Source organism: Rhinichthys klamathensis, unplaced genomic scaffold (genome assembly GCF_029890125.1).
Source record: "Rhinichthys klamathensis goyatoka isolate OS25496 unplaced genomic scaffold, OSU_Roscu_1.1 h1tg000015l_1, whole genome shotgun sequence".
Classification (NCBI taxonomy): Eukaryota; Metazoa; Chordata; class Actinopteri; order Cypriniformes; family Leuciscidae; genus Rhinichthys; species Rhinichthys klamathensis.
In genome coordinates this window covers 935,204-960,942 of record NW_026606567.1, presented here as the reverse complement: position 1 = coordinate 960,942, position 25,739 = coordinate 935,204, and the positions used below count along the sequence as shown (strand labels likewise).

Here is a 25,739-nt window from a genome sequence, read left to right as displayed (position 1 = left end):
CCACAGGACCATGTAAATTGAGCTATATCGAAAACAAAATCGTGAATAAAAATGTTGAAAATTTGGTCATAAGCACCATCAACACTGATATGGTTTACTTTTTGTATTGCAAAACATTTCTATTTATTTCTTTTGTTATGTGCATATTGTGTTCATTAGTAAAAATATCAATTAAGAGCTGTTCGTTTTTTTTACTATAATTACTGTAAAACAGTGGAATATACCAAGTAAAATTGTCAACAGAAATTAGACAACTGACTTTAAAAACCACCAAGGAATAACACACAAAATCGTGTCCCTTAAAATATTTATTGGAGACATGTAAAAACTAGAAAAAAAATAACTGTAAACCCTAGAGGAATGATGAGAGATGGGAAAACATTGGGGATGTTGAACAAAGAAACAAAAAAATACTAAGCTACAAAACTTATATTCACTCCAATATGTGCTTTGACAGTATCCACACCACTAGATTGAATGAATGGTCTTATCATAAATTAATGCATTTCAACAAGCTGATCTTTGCAGGAAATAACGGAATATTTAAACAACCTTGCTTTAACATCACATATCATTGATAACTGTTGACATCCTAAATAAAATGATATGGGTCACACAAGGAGAGTTGTGCCGAATTAAATATGAAACATTATCTTATTTACAGTTGACTCGTTGCTATTGGGGCCATCAGCACAAATGCTTATGTACATAAACCGAAAGACGAATAAGGCATTTATGTGAAAAGATGAAACCTCAATTTTCAGTGGTGGCTAAACCTCTAATTTAAGTAAAGTGTGATTTTACCACATGCACACTGTGGGGGAGAAGAAGAAGAAATAATGGGATATAATAACTTGAATTGTTGGACACACATTTCATTTTCCCTCTTAAATCAGGAAAGAACTTATTTGACACTCTGGGAACCATTTCCAATCATGGACAAATTTACAAATGACTCATTTAGTGTGTACAATGGACTGTTCAATATTCAATATTTCAATACACCTTGCATATAGAAAAGTTTTTTCTTCTTGTTCTTTTTAATAGCAATAAAAAAGTATTGCAAGATGCTAAAGACAGAAGAAAACGTCCTCGTTTCTGTAAGGGGGTGGTTGGTGTCCAGGCGGAGAGAAATAAATCAGTGATTGAACTGGCGTTGTGTGTTCTTTGTCTTGGGCATCTTGCGGTGGCATCATTGGCTTGTGCCCCTCTATAAGTCTGACGGAGACACAGCTCTCTGTTCTTTGGCACTTAGGCTGGTAGACTCAGCTTCTTTCCTTTCAGCACTGCGGCGAAGAAAAAAGATTTCAGAAAAGGAAAAAAAGGCATAAAAAAAAGGGCTTTTCATCCTAAAACAAGCCAAAATCTACAAACAAGTGCTTAAACTGTAATTAATACATGCATTAATTAATTATCTGTCAATAAAGGGTTATTTTACACGATACATGTAGTTATTGAAGTAATAATAACTATAAATTATGCATAATTACAGGCAACTAATCTAATCCTAACCCTATAGGGCCCTATACAGCCGGGTTCCGCAAGTAAAAATAGTCTCCGTAGAGAAATTGATTTTGAACGATAACTTGTTAATCAATGGTATTTGCTTCTGTTGAAGCCATCAGCCCACATTATTTCATCTTAGTTTTAAAATAATCATTGTTTAAGGCGTAATTCGAGGTGAAAGCTACATTACCCATGATGCTGTACAGAAAATTACACCAATCAGAGAGTCGAAGTTAGCTCCGCCCACTCCCATGAAGCACTGCAAATAATGTAATCAAGTCAATCGCCCTACACTCAAATGCTGAAATGTTTGTGTGTGTATAAATATATGCATATTTTGCAATAAACGTTAAATATTTTTATACATATACTCCATGATTTTAAATGAGTAGTTTTATATTTCTCCATTGTTTTTAATTTGATTGTGCTGTTCGCAATGCTTCATGGGATTGTAGTTCTTTCCCTCACTAAAGCCATGAAGTGCACAGTCTTGTACATTTGCATTTTTGTCACCTTGTAGCTAAATGACTTGGTTCATGGCTTATACCGCTTTAACAAAGACTTTTTTTAAATCCCTATGGGAGAAATAAATGGAAAAAAAGCTTTCGAAACCAGCACAGCTGAAAAAGGGGACGGGCACTAATGCACCCTATTGTAAGTACATGTAGTTAATTAATATTATGCAGTAATTAAATGTATAATAACACTAACAAAACCACCTTAAAATAATGTGGAACTGAAATGACAAGAGGAATCATTAAAATCAAAGGTAAACTGTAGTTTAGATGTTTTAAATTAAATAAGAGAAAATCATAAAATTCAATGTTTACCACACTAACCTTTACCTTCTAAAACCACTCCGCAAAATGCTGTTTGCAACCCATCTTACTTACATAATTGTATTTTTATAGTGAAACAGGATGGGAAAACAATCGTGTTTTGTTTTTTTGGAATAACATTAACAACATGTATAAAGAAAGTTGATTTCATCCAGACTTTAACGTCCACCCAAACATAATGTCATTTCACACCCACGACTCCAACATAGGTGTTAGAGCATTCAAACTGACCTTTTGTGACGTAAAGGTAGAAGAAGTCACAATAGAGTATAGTCTGGACGACCCCAGCCACGATGGCAATCATGTCAAAGAAGCCCTCGAAGTAGAACCTCCAGATCCAGTTGAAGAGGTAGAGGGCGCGATAGACCCCCAGACAGAACAGATAGTGAGTAGTGATGGTCTCCGCCTCGCCCGTCTTGCTAATCATAAAGAGCTGAGGCAGGATGGCCACCGACTCCAGGTAGATGGAAAAGGTCCACAGAATCTGTCATGAAGATATGTTGAGCACAGGTAAGGACACATTTTTAGATTTCTTTCCATTTCTAAACGCCACGAAACTTAGAGAAACTATTTTAATCCTTAAGGCAGCTGAAAAAAAACCCTCTAAATTATTTGTAATATATTGATAACTTAAAGGTGCAGTGTGTAATTTTTAGCAGCATCTAGTGGTGAGGTTGCAAATTTCAACCAACAGAAGTTACGGTGGCCGATAGGAAAAGATGTCGTTGTCGGAGACAGCAGAGAGTAGCCAGTTAAGCAATGAGGTTTCTTTACAAAGATTAAAGATTAAATTAAGAAATTAGGTTCACTTAATTATTCAGTAAAACGATATGTTATTGCGAATGTTATTGTTACTTGTTCATCATTGTGTCAGTGTTTTATTCGCTGACTTAAGCTTGGTTCTTTGCACGAAGAACAACATAGGGACGAAACGCGTTTGTCCGTTTAGGGCCACTGTAGAAACATGTCAATGTAAGGTGACCCGCGGTGTGCGTAGATAGAAATGGCTCATTCTAAGGTAATAAAAAAAATAACGGTTCATTATGTAAGGTCTTTATACACCACTAAAAACAGTTATGTATATGATATTGCATTTCTGTCAACAGATCCTCCTAAATATTACACAATGCACCTTTAATATGTTTATAATTTGCTTTTATTTCGATATTTATCTTATTTCAAGTAATTATTTTGTTTTAATTTAATATATATATATATATAATAAATACATATATTATTTGAGGAAATTTGTTTACAATAGGCTATTAGGTTTGAACTCATTGGTCAGTTGATTTGAATAAATATGTCTATAATGGCTAACGTTGCATAAGTTAACGCTTAAAGGGGACCTATTATGCTAAATTAATTTTTATAAGGTGTTTGAACACAGATGTGTGTCTACAGTGTGTAAACAACAAGCCCACATTATTATAATTTATCTGTAAAACAACTCCGATAAACAGTTTACCAGTTTATTAAGCACCCACTGAAAAGGTCTGTATAAATTTGTTTACAGTTAGTTGTAACGAGTGCTTTTGTGTAATTGTGTATGTTGATGATAATGGAGAAAGCGAGTTTATGGATAAGACTTTAATGCGCACTACTGTTTTATTCAGCTCTTACGGTGACTTTCTGGAGTGAAAACAGACGCTTCATCCTTTGTGTGATGTAAATTAAACTTCATAAAACTCATCAATACATTTTTGCCCATCATTCGGATGGGGTCCGCTACAACAAGATTGTAGTAATAGTAGATAAAAGCAAGACGACAGCATAAGTTATGACTAATTAAACTAAACCTGTTCTATCTCCATGCAGCATATATTCGCTGGCTCTGTAGCTGAACACTGCTGACAGTGTCAATGTGTGATATTGTCCTGTTTTGTTGCCATAGTGCTCTTAAAGCTCCGCCCTCTTCTTGAAAGGGGGCGGGGAGCAGCAGCTCATTTGCATTTAAAGGGACACACCATAAGGCGCATTTTTGCTCACCCCCAAAAGGTGGCAATTTTAACATGCTAAAAAAATGCTCTGTGGGGTATTTTGAGCTACAACTTCACATACACACTCTGAGGACATCAGAGACTTATTTTACATATCTTAAAAATGGGCATAATATGTCCCCTTTAAGTTTAATATACAATTATCATAATGCAACGCAAGCACATTGGCATATATCTGCCCTGTTTTTAGCAGCATTTAGGATGGGGTTTGGCTGTTCATAGATCAAGTAGTCTAATTTAAATGGATTGCATATGTGTGTGTTTGGGGGGGTTAGACTAGTCTTATTTTTTTAATTATTGTGATTGCATGATAATGATGGGTTCATCAATGGTTCATTATTTGCAAATGTGCAGTGAAGAGTCTAATAATCACCTCCAACGGAGAGAAGTCGTGGTTGACCAGGAAGGCGAGGCCTCCCACTGGAACCACTAGAAACTCCACTCTGAAAGTGTCATGGTTTCCATCATAGGTTGCCCTGAATTTCGCATAGATCAGGTAGACAGTGGCATAGGCACAGCCAACGTAGATGATCTGTTTTAACAGAACAGAAGCACTCAACTGATTAACAGTGCACATATAAACACACTCAACTGTTTACTTGGATGTGGCCATTTAAGATTGGCAAATGTATTGATGTCTGCATGTAAAAGTTCACTCTATGCGTTTACCTTCATGCTAGAGTTGTAAAGAGAAATGAAGGATGTCAGGAGATCCAGGTATCGTGTGGTGAACACCAAGGCGAAGAGTATCTGGCTCTTCCCAGAGATACCTGGGGATTAAAACACTTACACTCAGACAACTACTTAAAAACAAATAAGAGCACACAATGGCGTTTTTTACTGAATACCGAGCTCATAAACACTTCAAAAGGGTTGCATCTAGGTTCTCTAGGGACCAAAATAAAGAAAACCATAGACTACCCAGGTGACCCATCCTTGCAAAGCCCACACAAAACAATATGCACTGCCACGTCAAGGAATGCAATGCACTTCAGGAATGTAAGGCAAATAAATGGTGGGCAAAATTAAGATGCATGACTTCAACTATATAAAAAGCACTTATTTGACTCTCACAATTCAAGATATGAAGATGCAACTTGTCCTCTCCATGGTAAAAAGGTGTGTGTGTGTGTGTGTGTGTGTGTAATATATATATATATATATATATATATATTATATACACATACATACCAACTACCAAGTAATCTAATATTAAACAGCAAAGTAAGTAACGTTAGGCCTTAAGTTCAGCTAATTTAGCCACTTTATTGAGAACAAGGATGTTGTGTAGCCTGTAACGTTACCTTCAAATATATATAAGCAAACATTAGCGTCACAAGATATATACATACAGATCTGCCCATCCAAACCCAAATTGAATTTTAATTCAAAAAAAAAAAATGTAGACCAGTTGCTCTCAAGTCAAGCTAAACCACTACCGTTAGCTTGCATGATGCTACACAAATTACTTCATTTTATGCTTCATGCTTTAATATTAAATCACAAAGACTTTTCCGGGCAGCTCAACCTAGTTTAAAGTCTTTCCTATCTTTGATAAACACGGGTATTTAGTATGAAATGAATGAGAAAAGTATATTTCGTGTGAGTTTAGCTCACCTGCGCAGGACCTGGTCTTCCATATCTTGAGCAGCAGGATGATGATGGCAGCTAGATGAGACAGATCTCCAGTCAGCCTAAAGATATTCATGATGATTTTACCTCTCTGGCTGGTTTTAGTGGCGTTAAAGAGAGCTCAGGGTGAGTGAAGCAATTGCGAACCGGCTGAGTGCCGATCTCCAGCAGAGCATTCCTCCACGAAATATGGCGAATGAGGGGCGACGTGGCCGGTGGACGTGACGTGGCCAACAGCGAAATCGCAATGAATGCTGGGAGTAGTAGTTGATGCGGCCGCGAGCTCCACGAGTTTAACCATAACCACGCCCCAGCCTCCCTTACATAAATTACTTTGCTTAAATGATTATTACAGTTTTTCTCAGTCGCTTTGTTACATTTCTCAGATCAGAATCGAAATTCTCAAAACTACCTGTTTAATCTTCACATCATTGTGTCACTTGTGCTGTGCACATCAAAAAAGCAGTTTCTCATTTCTTTGAACAAGTTGCAAATGCTTTGGTACATCCATGCAAATGATTATGTACAATTCTCTGCTGTTTCCTATTATCAATTACTTTTGTCATGTTGATCAAAATGTATTATAATGGGTCTCTGTTGAATAGTCTCGCCCACCACGACATTTAGACATTAGTTCAAGCATAAATCTTTACATGCAAAATAGTTGAAAAATTGTCAAGCAAGCATATTTCTATACATTTTTCCATTAGACGTTTTTTTATAAATCTGTCCTGTTCACATTTCTACTTTTGTTTTGTTTTTTCTTTGTGCTACGCAGTGCTGTCTTTTCCTGTATTGCAATGACATGGTTTGTCAACAAATTACAGTACAAACAGCGTAAATGTGAATCTTGTCCAGTCTCTTGCAATCAAACTCCCACATATACACTAAGGTGTGTAACCTACAATTTACAATACAGTTTTTCTTAAACAATTTGACACATTTCTTCAAACTCAGGTCACTGTTCTCAAAACAGTTAACACAGTGATCTGAACACTTTGTAATTGTCCTAAATAGGTTGTACATTTTCCTTAATTTCATGCAAATTACAAATCACATGCATAATTTTCTCAAAACACTGTGCACAAAATTCTCAAATGTTTTCATAGTTTGTACAGCCAACCAAAACTTTACTAATATATCAGGAAAAAACAATTGCAGCTCTTTTTATTGGTTTTACCAAAAAAAAGGGGGGGGGGGGGGAAGCTTGGGAAAAGGAAGAGGTGTAGAGTGAGGGGTTTTGGAGAGGATAGAGGAAGGGTAATATTGAGAGGGGGAGGAGGTAGAAAGAGATGAGGGGGAAGGAATAGATGGTATAGTTAGAGGAGATGGAGCAAGAAGAGTTGTGGATTTAGGAGAAGAGCTGAGGATGCGGAAGATGAGTATAGGGAGAAGAGATGGTGGAAGACAATGGTATTAGAGCAAGAGAACAAAATATAAGAAGACATGGACAGAGGGGAAGGGAAGAGCAAGGTGTAAGATGAGGGAGGAGAGATAGAAGGATGGGGGTACAGACGGGTTTCAAATGAAATCAGAGCCATCCTAATTGACCAGTCATAAATGATGGTCTTTCCTTGAGGGAAGCTGGACAGGGAGTTCAGCCCAATATAAACATCGGACCACAGTCAATGTCCCAGGACAACAAGTGCTACATTCCACTAGTGTTGTGCCACACACAATACTGTCTTGGGGCCGCACAACACAGAAAGGCTTCTACATTTCTTTAATTCCCTAGACGAAATCCAATTTCCACAGGGTGATCAGGAGCAAATTGAGAGAAATTCTGTAGTTGTTTGGGACAATTTTCAACTTCACCATTCAGCATTGGTGCACACCGGTGGTTTGAGCATCACCTACATCCCAGCTGGATATGAAAAGTATATGTTTGAAACCCTTATAGCCAAGTAAGTCTTCTTCAAGCGATGGAAGAGGCCTGTGGAGAAGTTGAGGCACAAGGATGAGTCCAGCATTCACAGCTTTTTTCTCCACGATGCATGACTCGTGAAAATATATGCTGTGATGTTGATGAAATTCTTTGGCCAGATGTGAAGGGGAGGCAAGATCTATAAAGTTCATCGATTCACTTATTGCAGTATAGGCTACATTTATTTATTTTTTTGGCGAAAACTCATTGTTATACAACTAAACTCGTCATTAAAGAACTTTGAAAAGCACGATTAAAGAGCATGAAAAACATCTATTTTCATTTATGTTTTTGTGTATATACAGCTGAATTTGTTATCAAATCAACAGAGAACACATTTGTAGTTTTGATGTTACTATTTATTTTTGATAAATGCATTACATCAATAAAAAGCAGTGCTTCATTATCCAGTGAATACTGAAATGTTTTGCCAATATAAGAGTGTGTTTAGTGTGCTGTGTTAATTGTTTTGAGAGCAACTACATTCATTTGGAAAAATGTGTCAAATCGATTGAGAAAAACTGTAATTGTCATAAAAACTTATATTGACAACATGACTAAGCAGTTTGACTGTCTTATCCGTATACACAATGACACAAGGACTTGTCATTCTGATGGCACTGACATGTTCATTGACACAGATATTTACTTTTGAGAGATGAACTAAGGATTTTGAGCAAGAGACTGGCTTTTGCAGGAAATCCATGGTGTTTTGCTATTTGTACGAATTGTTTTGAGAAATGCACTTATGAGAAATGCACTTACTGGTTTACAAATGTCGAGGATGATTCGATACCAAAGCGACTGAGAAAAACTGTATTATTATTAATCATAATCTTTGGGATATCTTTCTGACATGTACAACATCTCTGTCATTTTCATTTTCATTTTTGTTTTGATTTCTGTGTTTTTGTGTTTTTTTCTGTATGATTTTTTTCTGTGCTGTACAGACAGACAGATAGACAGATAGACAGATAGACAGATAGATAGATAGATAGATAGATAGATAGATAGATAGATAGATAGATAGATAGATAGATAGATAGATAGATAGATAGATAGATAGATAGATAGATAGATAGATAGATAGATAGATAGATAGATAGTCTAACCCGTAAAAGCTTTGAAAAAAAATGTCCCTTCTCATCCCATATTTTTTCCACCACCATGTCCCTTTAGGGGCTCCGTAGAACAGCTCAGCGATCTGCTGACTTTTAAAGTCGTGTAGTCTGAACTATAGGCCTAATTCCCGGTTTCACAGACAGGGCTTATTAAAGCCAGGATTAGAATTTAGTTTAAACATGCCTTAGAAAAAAACATTAGTGGTGCATCTTGAGACACAACAATGGCAGTGACATATTTAAAGATATGTCAGTTGCTTCGGTTAAAACACCTCAAACATGCATTTTAGTCCGGGACTATTGCCTTGTCTGTGAAACCTGGGGTAAAAGTTCAAACACAACAGAACGTGACAATAGGCTGTCACTAAGCTGTGGTCAGGGTGACTAGAAGTCTTACACAAGGAAAGAAGAACTGAGGGGTGGGGTCTGTTACTTCTCATTTCTACAAGTCATTTCTGGTTTTATTTCTCAGTAAGGCGTGAGACCTTTGTTCCGATGACTAACAAATTGAAAAACAATCAGAGAGATACAGGAGCCACAAACAACTGTGACATCAACATGAACTTTGGTTTCCTCTTCACCATCGCAATTCTTGTTTTGAGATTAGGTGAGCAGAGATCGAATTTATCAATGATATACTGTATGTACACTCTTAAAAAGAAAAGTGATGCCATAGAAGCCGCGATTCCATTTTGGGTTCACCAAAGAATCCTTTTTTTAAAATAACCATTTTTTTCTTAGTGTGAAGAACATTTTAGTAAATGACTTTTCTCCACTCTAAAGAACCTTTAGTGCAGTTCCCATGGATGTTAAAGGTGAACCATTGATGCCGATAAATAGCACCTTTTAAGAGTGTTAAAACTTGATTAGTTGGGCTATATTAATAATATGAACTATCAGCAATTAAATGTATTCAATTTAATAAAACTATATTCTGAATTTCTACAGTCAGAGGATGTATGTTAGATGTCCAAAAGCCAACGATGCTCATGAGAAGAAAAGAGCGACAGTCTGTCTCCATTCCCTGCTCTGTCAATACATCCAGCTGTCAACAAACACCTGAAATCTCTTGGTATGTGTTCCGGAAAGACTTTCACTACCAGATTGATTTGTCAAGCCAGCAACTGAAGTACAAACTGGAGCATCATGATCTGAAAATCAGCTCTTTGTCAAAAGCAGACTGTGGGGTGTATTACTGTGCAGCGGCTCTGCTGGCAGGGACTCACAGTGGGGCGCAGGCAATCGGACAGGGAACCACTTTGAAAGTGTCAGGTAAGCACTAGCAGAAGATTCAGCACGACCCCCTTCAGACCTTTCTGTTGTGTTACACACATCATTTTTGTTTTGTATCCAGAGAGGGGCTTAAACGTCCCTCAAACACTGCTTTTGACACTGCTTGTCCTGCTGAGTGTCTACAGCCTCCTGGTCCTGGGCATCCTCATCTGCATTAAGGTACAATTTTAAAGTTACAGTAAAATAATGCAGTTATAATGCTGTTAAACAAGCATTTTAATGCTCAGAATTTTACTACATTCTCAAAGTACTTTTTCAGAATGTTTAATGCAATTTAAATAATTAAAATGTTTTTTTTTTTTTAAATCGATAGACTGGACAATTCAACTCAGTTGTTAAAAGAAGATGGAGTAAAACTAATAAAAAGGTATTGCTTGACCCTATTTATACACAATAGCAAAACATATACACTGCAACTTAAAATTTTGGGGGCGGAAATATTTTTTATGTTTTTGAAAGAAGTCTCTTATGCTCACCAAGGCTGCATTTATTTGATCAAATAAAACCAAAGTCCCTTTCAAGTCTGTTCACTACATTTGCTAATTCGGCCATCCGAGACCAATTCTGTCTTTAGTGTCACATGATCCTTCAGAAATCTAATATGATGATTTGATGCTCAAGAAACATTTATTATTATTATAAATTTTGAAAACAGTTGTGCTGTGTCATATTTTTGTGGAAACCATAAAAAAGAAATCTTACCAACCCCAAATATTTGAACGGTAAAGCGTACAGTATGTTATTGTCAAAAGTGTGGATGTTTTCAGGAGGACTCTGCTAGCCAAGTGATTTTCAGTGGAGTGGTGCAAGAGCTGTGCAAGAGGAACTTAAGTGGTGACAAATTTCAGGCACGCTACAAAGTTTCCCAAGACAAGGTTTTCACTTCAGACTATTCTTTCACAACACACATGCATATTTTTTAGCAAATTAATATTAATTCGGAGCTAACACTCTCCTTGTGGAGTTTTAAGACTGAAATTGCTGTCATGTTACTGTAACAAAACGTCTTAGCCTAACATTTATTTTCATTCTTCCCCACAGTCTAAAGGTCTTCAAAACCATTGTGAAGATATTTACCAAAATCTTGATGAGTAAAAGAAAACATGCCCTAATCTATGCATGTCCTACTGATCCTGATCTAAAACATGCAGCTAAAACCTGCAAGCTACCATTTTGGGAGACCCCGAATTGTGATGTTTTATTGGCCTTCTTCATGTTTTGCATTTAATGTGCTATGTCAGTTACAATGTAAACTGTTTTAATGTATACTTTAGTGACTAAATTTACAGCAAAACACTAGGTGAATTGTGTGAACATTTAAGTAATAAAAACATTTATATTTCAAGTTTTCTGGAATGTTGTTTAAATTTGCAAATGAGGCATTATCTAATTAAATATGCACTAGGCTCAAAATTCATGTTTTATGGTTGGCATTGGAGTTAAAGGTTTTTGTGGGTATCTTTTTTATCACGCAATAAATGAGAAAATACTGCCAACAGCCAGACAAAAATACATTTTCACCATGTTTTTATGAATAAAATGATATAGGCTATAAAACCTGGCAAACAACCCCCAAAACCTTGGGAAAAACTGGAAAGTTTTATGTAGCGTGCTATAAGTGACACTGAAGTGGAGAATTCTGGAGATAAACATTGGCACAATACGGTTTGCACAAATCAGGATTTTATTTTTTGCTTACTTTTACCAACAATTTACACTCCATTTCAGAACATATTTATTTCTCATAATCTATCTCTATGGGCATTACTTGTAGCTAGCCTATATTGCTATTTGCTCGAGCGACCATCTCTTGACAGATCTCTCGACTGTATGCCAGTGCCAATATGAAGTCTCGCGAGGACTCCACTTGAATAAATCCTCCTTGAACTCTCGTGCGGCCTTCTTCTTCCTGAATACACATCACGTAAGTCAACACGGGTTCACGTCGCTGCCTAACAGAATCTACTTTTATCTCCGCAATCGTAAAATAAAAACTTTACATTTGTATATAAAACATATCTGTACGGGTTGCTTACAATGCGATAGCAAAATTAGTCTTATGAATTGAATAGAAATATCATTTTAGAGCAGTTAATATTAGATGGTCTCAAAATGGCGGAGAACTGGTGTAGCTAGTCATTTAGTTTTAATATGCGTTCTGTATTATATGATTCCCGTTAATTATACAATTCCATATACGGAGTTATAGACTATAGCTACAATGGCTCATATATTTGCAAACAAGTGGATTGTAATGCATGTGCATTTATTCTTGACATGTGTCTTACATTAAGCGTCACTTGTATAATTAACGGAGATGTTTTTATTGTTTTTAGCAAATGGCGGACGACGCCGGTGGTAGAGGAGGTTTTCGCGGAGGTTTCGGCGCTGGCGGCCGGGGTCGCGGTCGTGGTCGCGGCAGAGGCCGTGGAAGAGGCCGCGGTGCCCGGGGAGGCAAATCTGAGGATAAAGAGGTAAAGCGTCGCCTTACTCCTACTCTCTGACTGTTATGAATTGGCATGTATAAATGTTTTGCTAAAGGTATTTTTTAAATGCATGCATTCTGTACTATTCGGTTGTTTATTTTCGCTGTAACGCATGGTCTTTATTCCTCATGCCAGTAGCTGTCAATGTTGTATATCTGTATCAGCTTCCGTTTCTGTGCTTATGAAGAATTAAATTGTTTCATATAGTGGGTTCCTGTGACCAAACTTGGTCGTCTGGTGAAGGATATGAAGATCAAGACCCTGGAGGAAATCTATCTGTATTCTCTGCCTATCAAGGTACTAAAATTGGCATTAAAGTAAAATTCCCCATTTTTATTTCCAGAAGTCCTTTTATGGATCTTGAAGTGAACACTTCATCTGCTCATGCTTTTTTTTATTATTATTTTAATTAATAAAAAAGCATGTAATGTTTTATCAATATCCTAACTAGAGATTACCCAACAATGCAAGTTGTGTACCAAATCCATAAGACTTTTTTTTGTCTTTAAAACACAAATTAAGATATTTTAAATGTTTTGGATGAACAGACCTTCAATGGAGGGACCGAGATCTCTTTAAAAATATTTATTACAAGCAATTGTGTAGAACCAATCCCACCATGTGTTTTTCAATCCATTATACTCTGATGTACATCACAATATGGAAGAAAAGAGATGTTGCTACTTTAATTTCATGAGTTAAGTTATAAAGACCTCCACTAAGTGACATAAAAATGCTTAGCTTTTTGCAAGACTTAACACTTTGCTCTCCTGTAGGAGTCTGAGATCATTGACTTCTTCCTGGGCTCAGCACTGAAAGATGAAGTTCTGAAGATCATGCCCGTCCAGAAACAGACCAGGGCTGGTCAGCGCACCAGGTTTAAGGTGACTTGCTTCTCTTGAGTGTTCAATAATAGTCTGGTTCTTCACTTCTTACAGCTGGTTCGTAATCGCTCATGATTCTCAATCTTTAGGCCTTTGTTGCTATTGGTGACTACAATGGCCACGTTGGTCTAGGAGTGAAGTGCTCCAAAGAGGTAGCCACAGCTATCCGTGGAGCTATCATCCTGGCCAAACTGTCCATCATTCCCGTCAGAAGAGGATACTGGGGTAACAAGATCGGAAAACCACATACAGTGCCGTGCAAGGTGAGACCTAAAAGGTTGTTCGGTTTTATTTGGCTTGGTTTGAATTAGAGCATGTGTTTATTGACTGAATATGTGTTTGGTTAGGTGACCGGTCGCTGTGGTTCAGTCCTGGTGCGTCTCATTCCCGCTCCCCGTGGTACCGGCATTGTGTCTGCTCCCGTGCCCAAGAAACTGCTGATGATGGCTGGTATCGATGACTGCTACACATCTGCCAGGGGCTGCACCGCCACTCTGGGCAACTTTGGTGAGGGGCTTGTTTGAAAACCGTTTCAAGGTACAACTGTCCATGCTTGGGTATTTCAACGTTAAAAACTGCTGTCTTTCATTGCAGCCAAGGCCACCTTCGATGCGATCTCAAAGACTTACAGCTACCTGACCCCTGATCTCTGGAAGGAAACAGTGTTTGCCAAGTCTCCTTACCAGGTAATCCATGCATTTCCAGACGTTATTCTTTTTCACAAATGCATCGTGTTGTTTGAAACTAAAGTGTCTCCTTTGTTTCAGGAATTCACTGATCATCTGGCCAAGACTCACACCAGGGTCTCTGTTCAGAGGACTCAGGGAGCTGTTCCGGCACCCTCCTAAATTTTGTACAATGGATTGAAATAAAAGTCCAGAAAGTAAACATCTGTTGAGTGTGTTCTTTGACATTAAAGTTGTGTAACAGCTGTCAACAAAGTTGCTATAAGTTTGTGGATTGTTTCGGATCCGCATATACCAAAAACTGTCCCAACAAAGTGGGCAAGTTACATTTCTCAGGTAATTTATTTAGGTGGTTTAAAATAGGGATACACCGATATGAAAATTGACATAATTCTTTATACTTGAAAGCCGATAACCGATATATTGGCTGATAAATCTAAATCTAAGTTTTTATCATTTGAGAGCCTGATTACAAAATAGTCTCGCCATGTCCCAAGCACGAAATTGTTTTTAAAAAAATTGTATAGCTTAGCTTATGACAGGCTTGCGTTGCTCTTCACTGTATTTCCCTTCTAGAAGTCATTTCAAGCTATTCAAATCCATCATGGCGAACCGTGCGCATCTGAAGTGTCTCGGCTGAAGGAAATAATCCATTATCGGCTTTAATATATCTGCCAAATTTTCTTACCGGACTAATATGTTGACTGATATTTCATGCATCACCAGTTTAAAATTAATGATGCATGCTATATTGTGATCTTCATTTTCATTAAGCTAAATTCATTACATTTCTAGAATATAATAGTCCTTGACATGCAAACTAAATTTATACTAGTTGGCATAAATCGGTGCTATGCACAGGGTCATGCTGTTGCCATATAGGGTGTTTGTCAACACTCAAATTGATGCTTGTTTACGTGCTCCTCTGTTGTCCAGCCTGTGACCCTAGTAGGAGCTGTGTTGAGCTAACCCTTCCCTCACTACAGCGCCTACTAGGGTCACAGAATTTGGCACTACTCTGTAATCCGATCAAAGGATGCCATCTTGAAGGACATCTCAAATCTCTTAATTGCCCCTCGAGTCACTGTTGATCAATTTAATGCATCCTTGTTGAATAGAAGAATTACATTTCTTTCGAAAATGTCTCCCCCCCCCCAAACTTTTTGAATGACAACACCTTACAGATTTTAAAGTTGCCATAAAATCAAAATTCTTATTTTAATGGAATATTACAGTATTTTAAAGTGATTTATTCGTGCACTTTTTTTTAATATATATATAAATTCATAACTCCCCATCCCTCTTGCAGTGTCATCTCTTCTCTGATGACATGTTTACTGGCATGAGGGCTGAATCGGATATATGTCACAATAAAGAAAAGAAGATTATTGCCAGTGTTAGGGAAAGTAACTTTTAAAAGTAATTTAATACAATATTGCAATTTTCACTACTGTCTAAAAAACTAATTTGGTTAGTTACTTCTTATGGAAAGTAATCTGTTCCGTTACTTTTGCTCACCTGGGCTGGGCTTGCTTTTTTGTTTTTTAATAACAATAAAAAAAAGTTCTATTTTGGCTAATCTAAAGGCCCTATCAAACTAAAAGTGAAATGAATAAGCCTCAGGCTGAAAGAAATACTAATTCATGCCTGTACAGTAGAGCAGCTCAAACAAACCTTTCAGCTGTGCTGACGTTCTGGGTTAAAGAAGAATAGGATGCGGGAGTTTAATACACTTACTTCAGTAATAAAATAAGTAAACACAACTGAAGGTCAGCAGCAAACACATTGGCTAATAAAGTGAGATTAAATACATAAAGTATATGTGTATATATTTAATTATTTCACTGTTTTTCTTTATTTTGAGGAATACTGAACGTGTTTTTGTGCAAGTGAGATGAGTAAATGCCTGCTCACATTAGTCTAGACTAGAACTACAATAAGCATCATGTTCACACAAGCGCACACAGCACCTCTGCAATAATTAAGTAGTCAGTCGATACATGGGAAAACAAAGTATCTTACTTACTTGCTTATATTTTTTTGTTGTAAATTGAAAGTAATGTGTTACTTTACTGGCTACTTTAAAAAAAGTAATCTGATTATGTAACTCGTATTTGTGTTATCCCCAACACTGATTATTTCAACCTCCGTTTCATACCGACTCTATCCAGCAAAAGGCATATAAGCACCAATTAAAATGTAGGAAATGTCTATACAAAGCCAACAACACAACTGATATTGAATTGAAGGGAAAGTAATATATAGGGTAACTCTGACACTGGCAGGATTTTATTAAATAACAGCTCCTCAGAAGTCACTTTCCAATAAACTTTATTTTACACTTTGATACACAGGTGAGAGAGAGACGGACATAGAAAAGCTGAAGGACAGGAGGTTTATGCCTTCTGTGTCTCTGCCATCATCCTCTCCTTCTGTTTCATCAAACACTTTCGCCCACTGGCGTACGCGCCGAGGTCCCCGTCTAGAAGAAATAATGAAGGTTAACAGCCGGAATACTAATTCCTGTACATTCATATAAACATAGCTTTGGTTTCATTGTCAATTGAAAAGTAGTTTTTAGACAACACCTATTACAACTGGGCTTGTCCCATTGTGTTATATATATACACTCACCGGCCACTTTATTAGGTACCCCATGCTAGTAACGGGTTGGACCCCCTTTTGCCTTCAGAACTGCCTCAATTCTTCGTGGCATAGATTCAACAAGGTGCTGGAAGCATTCCTCAGGGAGTTTGGTCCATATTGACATGATGGCATCACACAGTTGCCGCAGATTTGTCGGCTGCACATCCATGATGCGAATCTCCCGTTCCACCACATCCCAAAGATGCTCTATTGGGTTGAGATCTGGTGACTGTGGAGGCCATTTTAGTACAGTGAACTCATTGTCATGTTCAAGAAACCAATTTGAAATGATTAGAGCTTTGTGACATGGTGGAAGTAGCCATCAGAGGATGGGTACATGGTGGCCATAAAGGGATGGACATGGTCAGAAACAATGCTCAGGTAGGCCGTGGCATTTAAACGATGCCCAATTGGCACTAAGGGGCCTAAAGTGTGCCAGGAAAACATCCCCCACACCATTACACCACCACCACCAGCCTGCACAGTGGTAACAAGGCATGATGGTTCCATGTTCTCATTCTGTTTACGCCAAATTCTGACTCTAACATCTGAATGTCTCAACAGAAATCGAGACTCATCAGACCAGGCAACATTTTTCCAGTCTTCAACTGTTCAATTTTGGTGAGCTCTTGCAAATTGTAGCCTCTTTTTCCTATTTGTAGTGGAGATGAGTGGTACCCGGTGGAGTCTTCTGCTGTTGTAGCCCATCCGCCTCAAGGTTGTGCGTGTTGTGGCTTCACAAATGCTTTGCTGCATACCTCGGTTGTAACGAGTGGTTATTTCAGTCACTGTTGCCCTTCTATCAGCTCGAACCAGTCTGGCCATTCTCCTCTGACCTCTGGCATCAACAAGGCATTTCCGCCCACAGAACTGCCGCTCACTGGATGTTTTTTCTTTTTCGGACCATTCTCTGTAAACCCTAGAGATGGTTGTGCGTGAAAATCCCAGTAGATTAGCAGTTTCTGAAATACTCAGACCAGCCCTTCTGGCACCAACAATCATGCCACGTTCAAAGTCACTCAAATCAACTTTCTTCCCCATACTGATGCTCGGTTTGAACTGCAGGAGATTGTCTTGACCATGTCTACATGCCTAAATGCACTGAGTTGCCGCCATGTGATTGGCTGCTTAGAAATTAAGTGTTAACGAGCAGTTGGACAGGTGTACCTAATAAAGTGGCCGGTGAGTGTATATTGACCACTGCTAATTGCGCATAAAACATTACTACCTGACAAAATACTCACAGCGTGACTGAAAGGCCTTGGACACTTGATCAAACTGCTTCAGTTCTGGGTTACAGTTCTGTTTGTAACTGGGACCCTCGCGCTGCTGGCAGGCCCGAAGACGCTCCTGGATCACCTTCACAATCTCCTGATCCACCTTACTGCACACAAAATTAAAAGTAAAACAAAAGATAGCGATTGTGTGCAAAAATAGAGATATATGAACAATAGCACTACAATGCTTTTTTGATGAACATACTAGTCTCTCCTCCACTGCATCTCGGCCTCATAATAGCACAGATAATCTCCTTCCTGGCATTCAGTTATCTCAGGGACACGGCGAAACTTCTGATGGTAGTAGTGGGACTTTTTATCGCCCTGGATGCCATCGATAACACCTGGTAGAAAAAAACAAAACAAAAAAACAGGAGGACAATAAAATAAGGATCAAGAATTACAAACCAAGTAGATTTTAAGGTATGTTCACACTTGTAGTTCGGTTCGCTTGGTTCATTTGTTCCGGACCAAAAAAATAAATAAATAAATGTAGTCCTGGTCTGCTTAGCGTTCACATTGGCATTTTAACACCGAACCTAAAGGCATAGGGATATGTTCACAACCTGATTGGTAGGCTTATATTGCGTATATTTCATGACGCAACTTACCGAAACAATGCTGTGTGTGTAAAGGACTCAAAACTGCGGCAGGAATCCCTTTGTCACACACACAAATGAAGATCTGCTTCTGTTCTGATGCCTGTACTGAACTGTGATGGGCAACATCACGACTATGACGAGGAAAAACAGGTATTCTTGAGCATTCTGTCTTTTTTAGGGTCGCATCTTGTGACGTGTTTACTGTTTTTGGTTAGATGTCTTTGGTCCATGTTGTTCATATTTGTTCAGTTTGTTTGGAAACGAAGCGAGACACATCTTTTCAGCGGCCTCGATCCGCTTGTTTGGTGGCACCAGGGTTCAGATGGCAGCGTTCACACTTATTCAAATGAACCGCACTAACAGAGCAATCGCACCAGAGTTTGTTTTAATCCAAACAAACATGCCAAGTGTGAACACACCCTAAGATGTAATTAGTAACAAAATGCGATATTGATTGTTACAGTTTTGTTAACAATGTCTAGAGATATTTTAATCTTTGACCTCCATACAATTTGCACTGCAGAATATTTTAATGTATACTTGAATTTGACTGAATTGACAATAAACAAAACTGAAACTAAAACAAAATGCATTGCATTGCTATTTTAAAAACCAACCAACCAATGAAGAAAAGGGAAAGAAAATCATAGTTTCATGAGAATTAAAATTGACCCGCATTTTTCATGGTTAAAGGCGGCTACACAGACCCAAAATACAAGCTTAATTTTTTTTATGTCCGTTTTAAAGCTATTTGGCTCAATAAACTCCTGCTTATTAATAGTTAGCATATCAAGGTAGTTGCTAAATTTAGGTACTGGGTTGGATTAAGGGATGTAGAATATGTTCCTGCAGAATAAGGCATTAATATGTGCTTTAAGTACTAAAAACAGCCAATACATTATGCATGCTAATAAGCAACTAGTTAATACAGTGAGAATTGGACCCTAAACTAGATAGATAGATAGATAGATAGATAGATAGATAGATAGATAGATAGATAGATAGATAGATAGATAGATAGATAGATAGATAGATAGATAGATAGATAGATAGATAGATAGATAGATAGATAGATAACGTTCACCATAATATACACAAATGTATGTCCAGAATGTGCTTTTCACACTACAAAGGCTACTATTTGTGAAACTGGATGAATAAGAAGATGTAAACAGTCTCAAATGCACGTCACCTCTGAATTTGGTCACTGGCACATCCACCGAGTAGTAGAAGAGCTTAGACAGTATTAAAGCGGGATTCGGTAGAGTAGTTTCTTTATCCACAACTGGAGTCTTGCGGGGAGGCTCTGGATACACATCTTTGTCGTGATCCTCCGGCATTTTCGACCATTAATTGGAATGGAAATTTCAAAAACCCTTTAATCGACCTTAAGCTCCAGTCTCTCAGTGCGCAAGCGCGGTTCACAAAGCATGGCGGCGAAAAAGGTCACCGATCTACGATTAATAAACTGAGTGGAAATTACTTTTATTTATTTATTTATTTATTTATTTATTTATTTATAATTTCTATTTAAAAAATAAAACTAATGCTATTAATCTGTATAAAATTGCCAATTATTTCCTCCTCGTTTCGTTTATAAACTGCCAGGTTGAAGGTGAAAGGTTATACACGTAATTATTATTTTCTACCAATAGATGTCGTCGTTCTGCTACTGTACAATATATTATTTTTTTATTAAAAAAATGTATTGAGACATTAACATTCTCAATTATAAACCTACAACAAAGTAAAATACAATATGTGGAAATAATAAAATGGATTTATAAATATTAATAAGTCATTTTAGGCTTCCCATTAAATCTGGCATTCTTACTCATAAAAAAATCTCAGCAATTACTCGTCTATATTTACAAAATCACCTAAAATAGGTTTAATAAGTTTAAGTAACATGTCATTTGTGTAGTTATGTTACAGAATAGATTTTTGTGTGGTTTTGTTATGCACATGTGGTCTATAGACTTTAGCTGATGTCTATTGTGTAGTAGTTGGTTCTTATGGTTGAGAAACTATTATTTTGCAATAATATCGTGGCTCATTGGTGATATTAAAAATATATATAACAATTCTGCCACCATGTGTTTGCTTGACACAAGTGTGCAGTCGCGATTGTGTGATCACGTGGTACAGCACGCTGACGCTTCTTCCATTTAACTCTGAACCAAAGCACCAGTTGATACACAAAGTTACAGTCCTTCGTTTTAACTTCACAACAGTTTGCGTAGTCATGTCTTTCTGTTCGTTCTCCGGAGGGGAGATTTATAAAGATCATTTTGAGACTGGTAAGTTGACCCCGATGTAGCTGATGTGTAAACAAGGCTACTTATGTAAGAGCATGTATGTAACTTGTGTTATGTGATTAGCAAAACTATGGGAATGTCTTGTTATCACACATGGTGCTTGTGTGCTTGGTTCTCGACTATTTTCGACATGTTTATTTGACATTTAATATCGCCAAGCATCAATAAAAATGTAACATTGAAGGCTAATCATGTTAATGGGAGTTGCTTTTCTTCAGTGATCAATTTAACCGGGAACACTTTACATTAAAGTCTAATTTTTTTTTACATTAATTAATGTAACTAACATGAACTAGCAGTGAGCAATACACTGATAAGCTAAAACATTATGAACACCTGCCTTATATGCTGTTGGTCCACTGTGGGCTGCCAAAACAGCGCCGACCCAGCCGAGGTGGACTCTACAAGAGCCCTAAAGGGATGCTGTGGTTTCTGGCACCAAGACTTTAGCACCAGATCCTTTAAGTCCTGTAGATTGCGAGGTTGAGTCACTGTGGATCGAACTTGTTGGTCCAGCACATCTTACAGATGCTCAATTGGACTGGGATCTGGGGAATTTGGAGGCCGGGGCAACACCTTGAACCTTTATCATGTTCCTCAAACCATTCCTGAACAATGTGTGCAGTGTGGCATTGTGCTTTATCCTGCTGAAAGAGCCACTTCCACCAGGGAACACGCTTATCATCATGGGGTGTACCTGGTCTGCTACAATGCACACACATCAGACTAAACTGGATTTATTGAGACCGTCCACGTGGTGTAAAAGAAAACAGGAGGACTCATCGGACCAGGTGAACTTCTTCCACTGCTTTAAGGTCCAGTTCAGACACTTGTGTAAAACACTTGCCCATTGTAGGCACTTTCACCAGTGGACAGGGGTCATCATCTCTCTGATTGGTCAGTGTTTACACAGTCCCATACGCAGCAGAGTGTGATCTACTGTGTGTTGTGACACATTCCTCCCATGACCATCATTAAAATGTTGTCCGCCACATTAGACCTTCTGTTGGCTCAAACCAGACAGGACAGCGTTCATCGCCCTCGTGCACTGATGAGTCTTGGTTGCCCAACACCCTGTCTCTGGTTTGTGGTTTGTCCCCCCTCGGGCACAATTTGGCCCTTGCTAAAGTCGCTCAGATCTTTATTCCTGCCCATTTCTCCTGCATCCAATACGTTGATTACAAGAACTGATTGTTTGCTTACTATCTTAATACCCAGATCTTAATATGTGTCCTTGTTAGGAGATGATCAATGATATTCACTTCACCCGTGACTGGTCATAATGTTTTGGCTCATCAGTATATATATATTTTTTACTACAAGACAATATTTTCGAATAGTATTAGTGAATATTGGCAAGTTAGTTACTGTATAAAATAAGATCATCTGAGACTTATTCAAACCACTTGCGTGTGTGTTTCTCCTGCAGGCATGTATGTTTGTGCTGAATGTGGACATGAGCTGTTCTCCAGCAGATCCAAATTTGAGCATTCATCACCCTGGCCAGCCTTCACAGAAACCATCCATGAAAACAGTTTGTCTAAACATGAGGAGAGATGGGGCGCTTACAAGGTAAAAGTTAAAGTGGTTTCCAGTCTGTAGATGAACTCCTGCAGTGCATCACGATTCCATTGAGCATTTAATGCTGCCTTCACGTGCTATGGGAATTATTGTAAATACGAGTTTCCTAGTTAAAAATTGGACATGAACACCCTCTTAAGTTGTATTTACTACTGGGAATAATTTTGATACCCAAGTTCCCGAGTTGGGTGAGCCATAAACTTAAGCCCAGTTGTTAAAGTAGTGCATATTTACATATATGAGTAATCATTTGAAGCATATTGTATGTTTCATACAAAGCTCAAATAGGCTGTATTTGACTGAAATTCCAGAATCGTCAGCAAGATGACTATAGATGAGCACGGTGAGTGTTTACATGGTTGTCAATGAATGGGACGCTAAATATCCTTTTGGCTTTAATAAGAATTTCCCAATAAATAGGCAAGAATAAACCTGCCGTCCTACAAGATTCCTGTTCTTTACGACAACAAATCACTTGAATGCGACGGGCTCGTAATCGCGACATCAGAAGTGGGAAGTAGGAACTTTCTGATAGCATGTGAAGGCAGCATAAAGTTGTTAAAGGGATATTTCACCCAAAAATGAAAATTGTTACATGTCGTTCCTAACCTGTAAGACTTTTGTTCGTCTTCGAAACACAAAAGAGATATTTTAATCAAATCTAATCTGAGGTATTTCTGCCCTTCCATTTAAAGACTATTCACCCAAAACTCTTCTCAAGAGTTCTTACGAGACACAATTGCTTTATAATGAACAGATTTAATTTAGGCTTTTATTCACATATAAACATTGATCAGTGGACATAGATAGAGCACACAAATATGGTAAACAAGAAGCTCCACCGTACTTGAGCGTGACTAATTGATGATAGCATTTTCATTTTTGGGTGAACTTTCCCTTTAAGGTCCGTTCTCACACCAAGAATGATAACTATAAAGATAATGATAAAGATGAAGTTCTAAAAATCGTTCTAAATATAAAAGAATAGCACACAACCAAACACAACTGTAATGAGAATGACACCGAGAAACAATATAATTGAAATCCCTTTCAGAACAATTTTTTTTTCTAGCTGATGAACAATAAAAACATTGACAGCCAATCAGAATCCATCCTGCTTTAAAGAGCTCGAGCATTTAAAGGGGTAGACGACAAAACAGCAGAGCGCTCTTATAATAAAAAGAATGATATTGTGCATTAGTGTGGATGCTAATATATAGTTATCTTTATAGATCTCCTCCTTGGTGTGAACAGGCCTTTAATCTCTTATCTGGAGAATGTGAACAATGGATTATGTAACATCTTTTACAGGTTAAATGTGGTAAGTGTGGAAATGGTCTTGGCCATGAGTTTGTGAATGACGGACCCAAGCGCGGCCTCTCACGCTTCTGAATATTCAGCAGCTCTCTGAAGTTCATTCCTAAAGGTATACACTTTTACAACAAACAATACAAGTAGGCTTTATTATTATACAGTGGTCAACATTTGAAGTGGATCAAAAAAGTTCATCGAAGTTCACTCAAAATTCATGTATACCTTTAATGAAAGGTTTTGATCCACTTCAAATGTTGACTACTGTATTTAGATGTATTTTATTATAGTAATTTTTAAATAAAATATCTAATGCACCACTGTGATAGAATTTGTAATGTGTGAATGTGGTTTGTAAACTAATGGTTAAAATGATCTCATTACATACTATGCTGTATTTCTTCACGTAAGCTATTGATAACTGCTTCTGTCTATGTACAGTATGTCTTTTAATACAGTTGTTTCTTCCACAGTCAAGAATGAGCAGCAGTAGAGCCAGATGGCTGGATAAGCATGTGAGGATGTTTCAGTAAGAGCATATGGAGAAGCTTGGATGTGTTTACCGTGTGGATGGTGAATGAAACACTCTGATGAAAAGCCCACAGAGGAGCGTTCAGAGTGATGATGTGTAAAACAGCCTCATGGGAAACACGAAGAAGCTTTCTCCCAATAACTGCTACTACCAATCAATACGCACAACTATGCCAGATCAAATCTTTTATACTATGCACCATATACACTACCGTTCAAAAGTTTGGGGTCATTAAGATTTTTAAAATGTTTTTAATAAAAGTCTCATTTGCTCACCAATGCTGTATTTATTTGATCATTATAATTTAAAAGAACTGTTTTCTATATGTTAAAATGTAATTATTACTCTGATGGTAAAGCTGAATTTTCCAGTCTTCAGCGTCACATAATCTTCAGAACAGCAGTTATTTGAAATTGGAATAAATGCATCTTTGCTGAATAAAAGCACTTCTTTATTTAAAAGTAAGTTCTATTTTTTTTTTTTCATAATACATTAAACGTATACTGACTTTTGAATGCTAGTGCACATTATATCTTAGTTTGCCTGTTAAAGGTCAATAGTTTAACCTCACTTGGTCATGTGGAGATCATCTTTAAAACATTTACCACTTGAAATAATTTATGTATTTACATGTTTAGAACAATGCCAAAAGATCACCTTTTGGAAACTTTCTGCTGTTTCTGTATATCACTGCTTGTGTGCTCACTACAAAGATTTCAATCATTAAACTTGTTTGATTGTTAAACTGCTGCATTTTTCTGTTGTTACATATTGATGAAAAGCCCAGGAGATGCTTAAAGTTTAAAATACCCCTTACACATCTTCTTAAAAAAAAAAACAGGATTGGTAAATAAATTGTTTATGGGAATGAATATAGAGCTTGACACTTTGAACCTATAAAGACACATTTACAGTCTGAAAGGTGACATTTGAGAATAGATTTTCCTACATGTGTGGTTGAGCTGCTGTTTTTCAAGTTTATTCATGTAACTGATATACCGTATACAATAATTAGTCAATTTGAAAAACAAAGCTGCTCTGATTAAAGTACATTTTGTCCTGTTAAATAGTGCACGTCATAACTTCAACGGCCAGGGGTCT

At 37.5% G+C, this 25,739-nt stretch overlaps 5 protein-coding genes across 5 annotated transcripts; 3 read left to right on the top strand and 2 right to left on the bottom strand.

The window, feature by feature from the left end:
• Positions 1 to 290: 290 nt before the first annotated feature.
• kdelr2a (KDEL endoplasmic reticulum protein retention receptor 2a) lies at positions 291 to 6,194 on the bottom strand. Its single transcript, XM_056272234.1, has 5 exons — positions 5,963 to 6,194; positions 5,015 to 5,115; positions 4,719 to 4,877; positions 2,577 to 2,829; positions 291 to 1,286 (listed from the first exon to the last, which is right to left on the bottom strand). The coding sequence occupies exons 1-5, from the start codon at positions 6,051 to 6,053 to the stop codon at positions 1,252 to 1,254; spliced, it is 639 nt and encodes a 212-aa protein (XP_056128209.1). The 5' UTR covers positions 6,054 to 6,194; the 3' UTR covers positions 291 to 1,251.
• A 3,247-nt stretch (positions 6,195 to 9,441) lies between these two features.
• On the top strand, positions 9,442 to 11,417 carry si:ch211-139g16.8 (uncharacterized). The gene is made up of 6 exons (XM_056233967.1): positions 9,442 to 9,629; positions 9,971 to 10,294; positions 10,377 to 10,474; positions 10,629 to 10,682; positions 11,083 to 11,190; positions 11,357 to 11,417. Exons 1-6 carry the CDS (start codon positions 9,518 to 9,520, stop codon positions 11,408 to 11,410), a joined length of 750 nt encoding a protein of 249 aa, XP_056089942.1. The 5' UTR covers positions 9,442 to 9,517; the 3' UTR covers positions 11,411 to 11,417.
• Positions 11,418 to 12,625: 1,208 nt separating this feature from the next.
• Positions 12,626 to 14,573, top strand: rps2 (ribosomal protein S2). Its single transcript, XM_056272233.1, has 7 exons — positions 12,626 to 12,789; positions 13,009 to 13,098; positions 13,578 to 13,685; positions 13,775 to 13,948; positions 14,033 to 14,192; positions 14,280 to 14,371; positions 14,453 to 14,573. Exons 1-7 carry the CDS (start codon positions 12,655 to 12,657, stop codon positions 14,531 to 14,533), a joined length of 840 nt encoding a protein of 279 aa, XP_056128208.1. The 5' UTR covers positions 12,626 to 12,654; the 3' UTR covers positions 14,534 to 14,573.
• A 2,112-nt stretch (positions 14,574 to 16,685) lies between these two features.
• ndufb10 (NADH:ubiquinone oxidoreductase subunit B10) lies at positions 16,686 to 20,325 on the bottom strand. The gene is made up of 4 exons (XM_056272232.1): positions 20,089 to 20,325; positions 18,500 to 18,638; positions 18,262 to 18,401; positions 16,686 to 16,853 (listed from the first exon to the last, which is right to left on the bottom strand). The coding sequence occupies exons 1-4, from the start codon at positions 20,234 to 20,236 to the stop codon at positions 16,768 to 16,770; spliced, it is 513 nt and encodes a 170-aa protein (XP_056128207.1). The 5' UTR covers positions 20,237 to 20,325; the 3' UTR covers positions 16,686 to 16,767.
• Positions 20,326 to 21,047: 722 nt separating this feature from the next.
• Positions 21,048 to 24,916, top strand: msrb1a (methionine sulfoxide reductase B1a). The gene is made up of 4 exons (XM_056272231.1): positions 21,048 to 21,196; positions 22,644 to 22,786; positions 24,107 to 24,221; positions 24,580 to 24,916. Exons 1-4 carry the CDS (start codon positions 21,142 to 21,144, stop codon positions 24,597 to 24,599), a joined length of 333 nt encoding a protein of 110 aa, XP_056128206.1. The 5' UTR covers positions 21,048 to 21,141; the 3' UTR covers positions 24,600 to 24,916.
• Positions 24,917 to 25,739: the final 823 nt, after the last annotated feature.

Bases quoted from the DNA above. Each gene is read 5' to 3' on its own strand.
- kdelr2a (XM_056272234.1), bottom strand. From the start codon at position 6,053: ATGAATATCTTTAGGCTGACTGGAGATCTGTCTCATCTAGCTGCCATC. The intron at 5,116-5,962 runs GTGAGCTAAACT...TTTAATCCCCAG, and splicing joins GAAGACCAGGTCCTGCGCAG to GTATCTCTGGGAAGAGCCAG. The intron at 1,287-2,576 runs GTCAGTTTGAAT...TCTTCGCCGCAG, and splicing joins CTACCTTTACGTCACAAAAG to TGCTGAAAGGAAAGAAGCTG.
- si:ch211-139g16.8 (XM_056233967.1), top strand. From the start codon at position 9,518: ATGACTAACAAATTGAAAAACAATCAGAGAGATACAGGAGCCACAAAC. The intron at 10,295-10,376 runs GTAAGCACTAGC...TTTTGTATCCAG, and splicing joins AACCACTTTGAAAGTGTCAG to AGAGGGGCTTAAACGTCCCT. The intron at 10,475-10,628 runs GTACAATTTTAA...TTAAATCGATAG, and splicing joins GCATCCTCATCTGCATTAAG to ACTGGACAATTCAACTCAGT.
- rps2 (XM_056272233.1), top strand. From the start codon at position 12,655: ATGGCGGACGACGCCGGTGGTAGAGGAGGTTTTCGCGGAGGTTTCGGC. The intron at 12,790-13,008 runs GTAAAGCGTCGC...TGTTTCATATAG, and splicing joins GCAAATCTGAGGATAAAGAG to TGGGTTCCTGTGACCAAACT. The intron at 14,372-14,452 runs GTAATCCATGCA...CCTTTGTTTCAG, and splicing joins TTGCCAAGTCTCCTTACCAG to GAATTCACTGATCATCTGGC.
- ndufb10 (XM_056272232.1), bottom strand. From the start codon at position 20,236: ATGCCGGAGGATCACGACAAAGATGTGTATCCAGAGCCTCCCCGCAAG. The intron at 18,639-20,088 runs GTGACGTGCATT...TTTTTCTACCAG, and splicing joins GCCAGTGACCAAATTCAGAG to GTGTTATCGATGGCATCCAG. The intron at 16,854-18,261 runs GTGAGTATTTTG...TATTTCTTCTAG, and splicing joins CAAGGCCTTTCAGTCACGCT to ACGGGGACCTCGGCGCGTAC.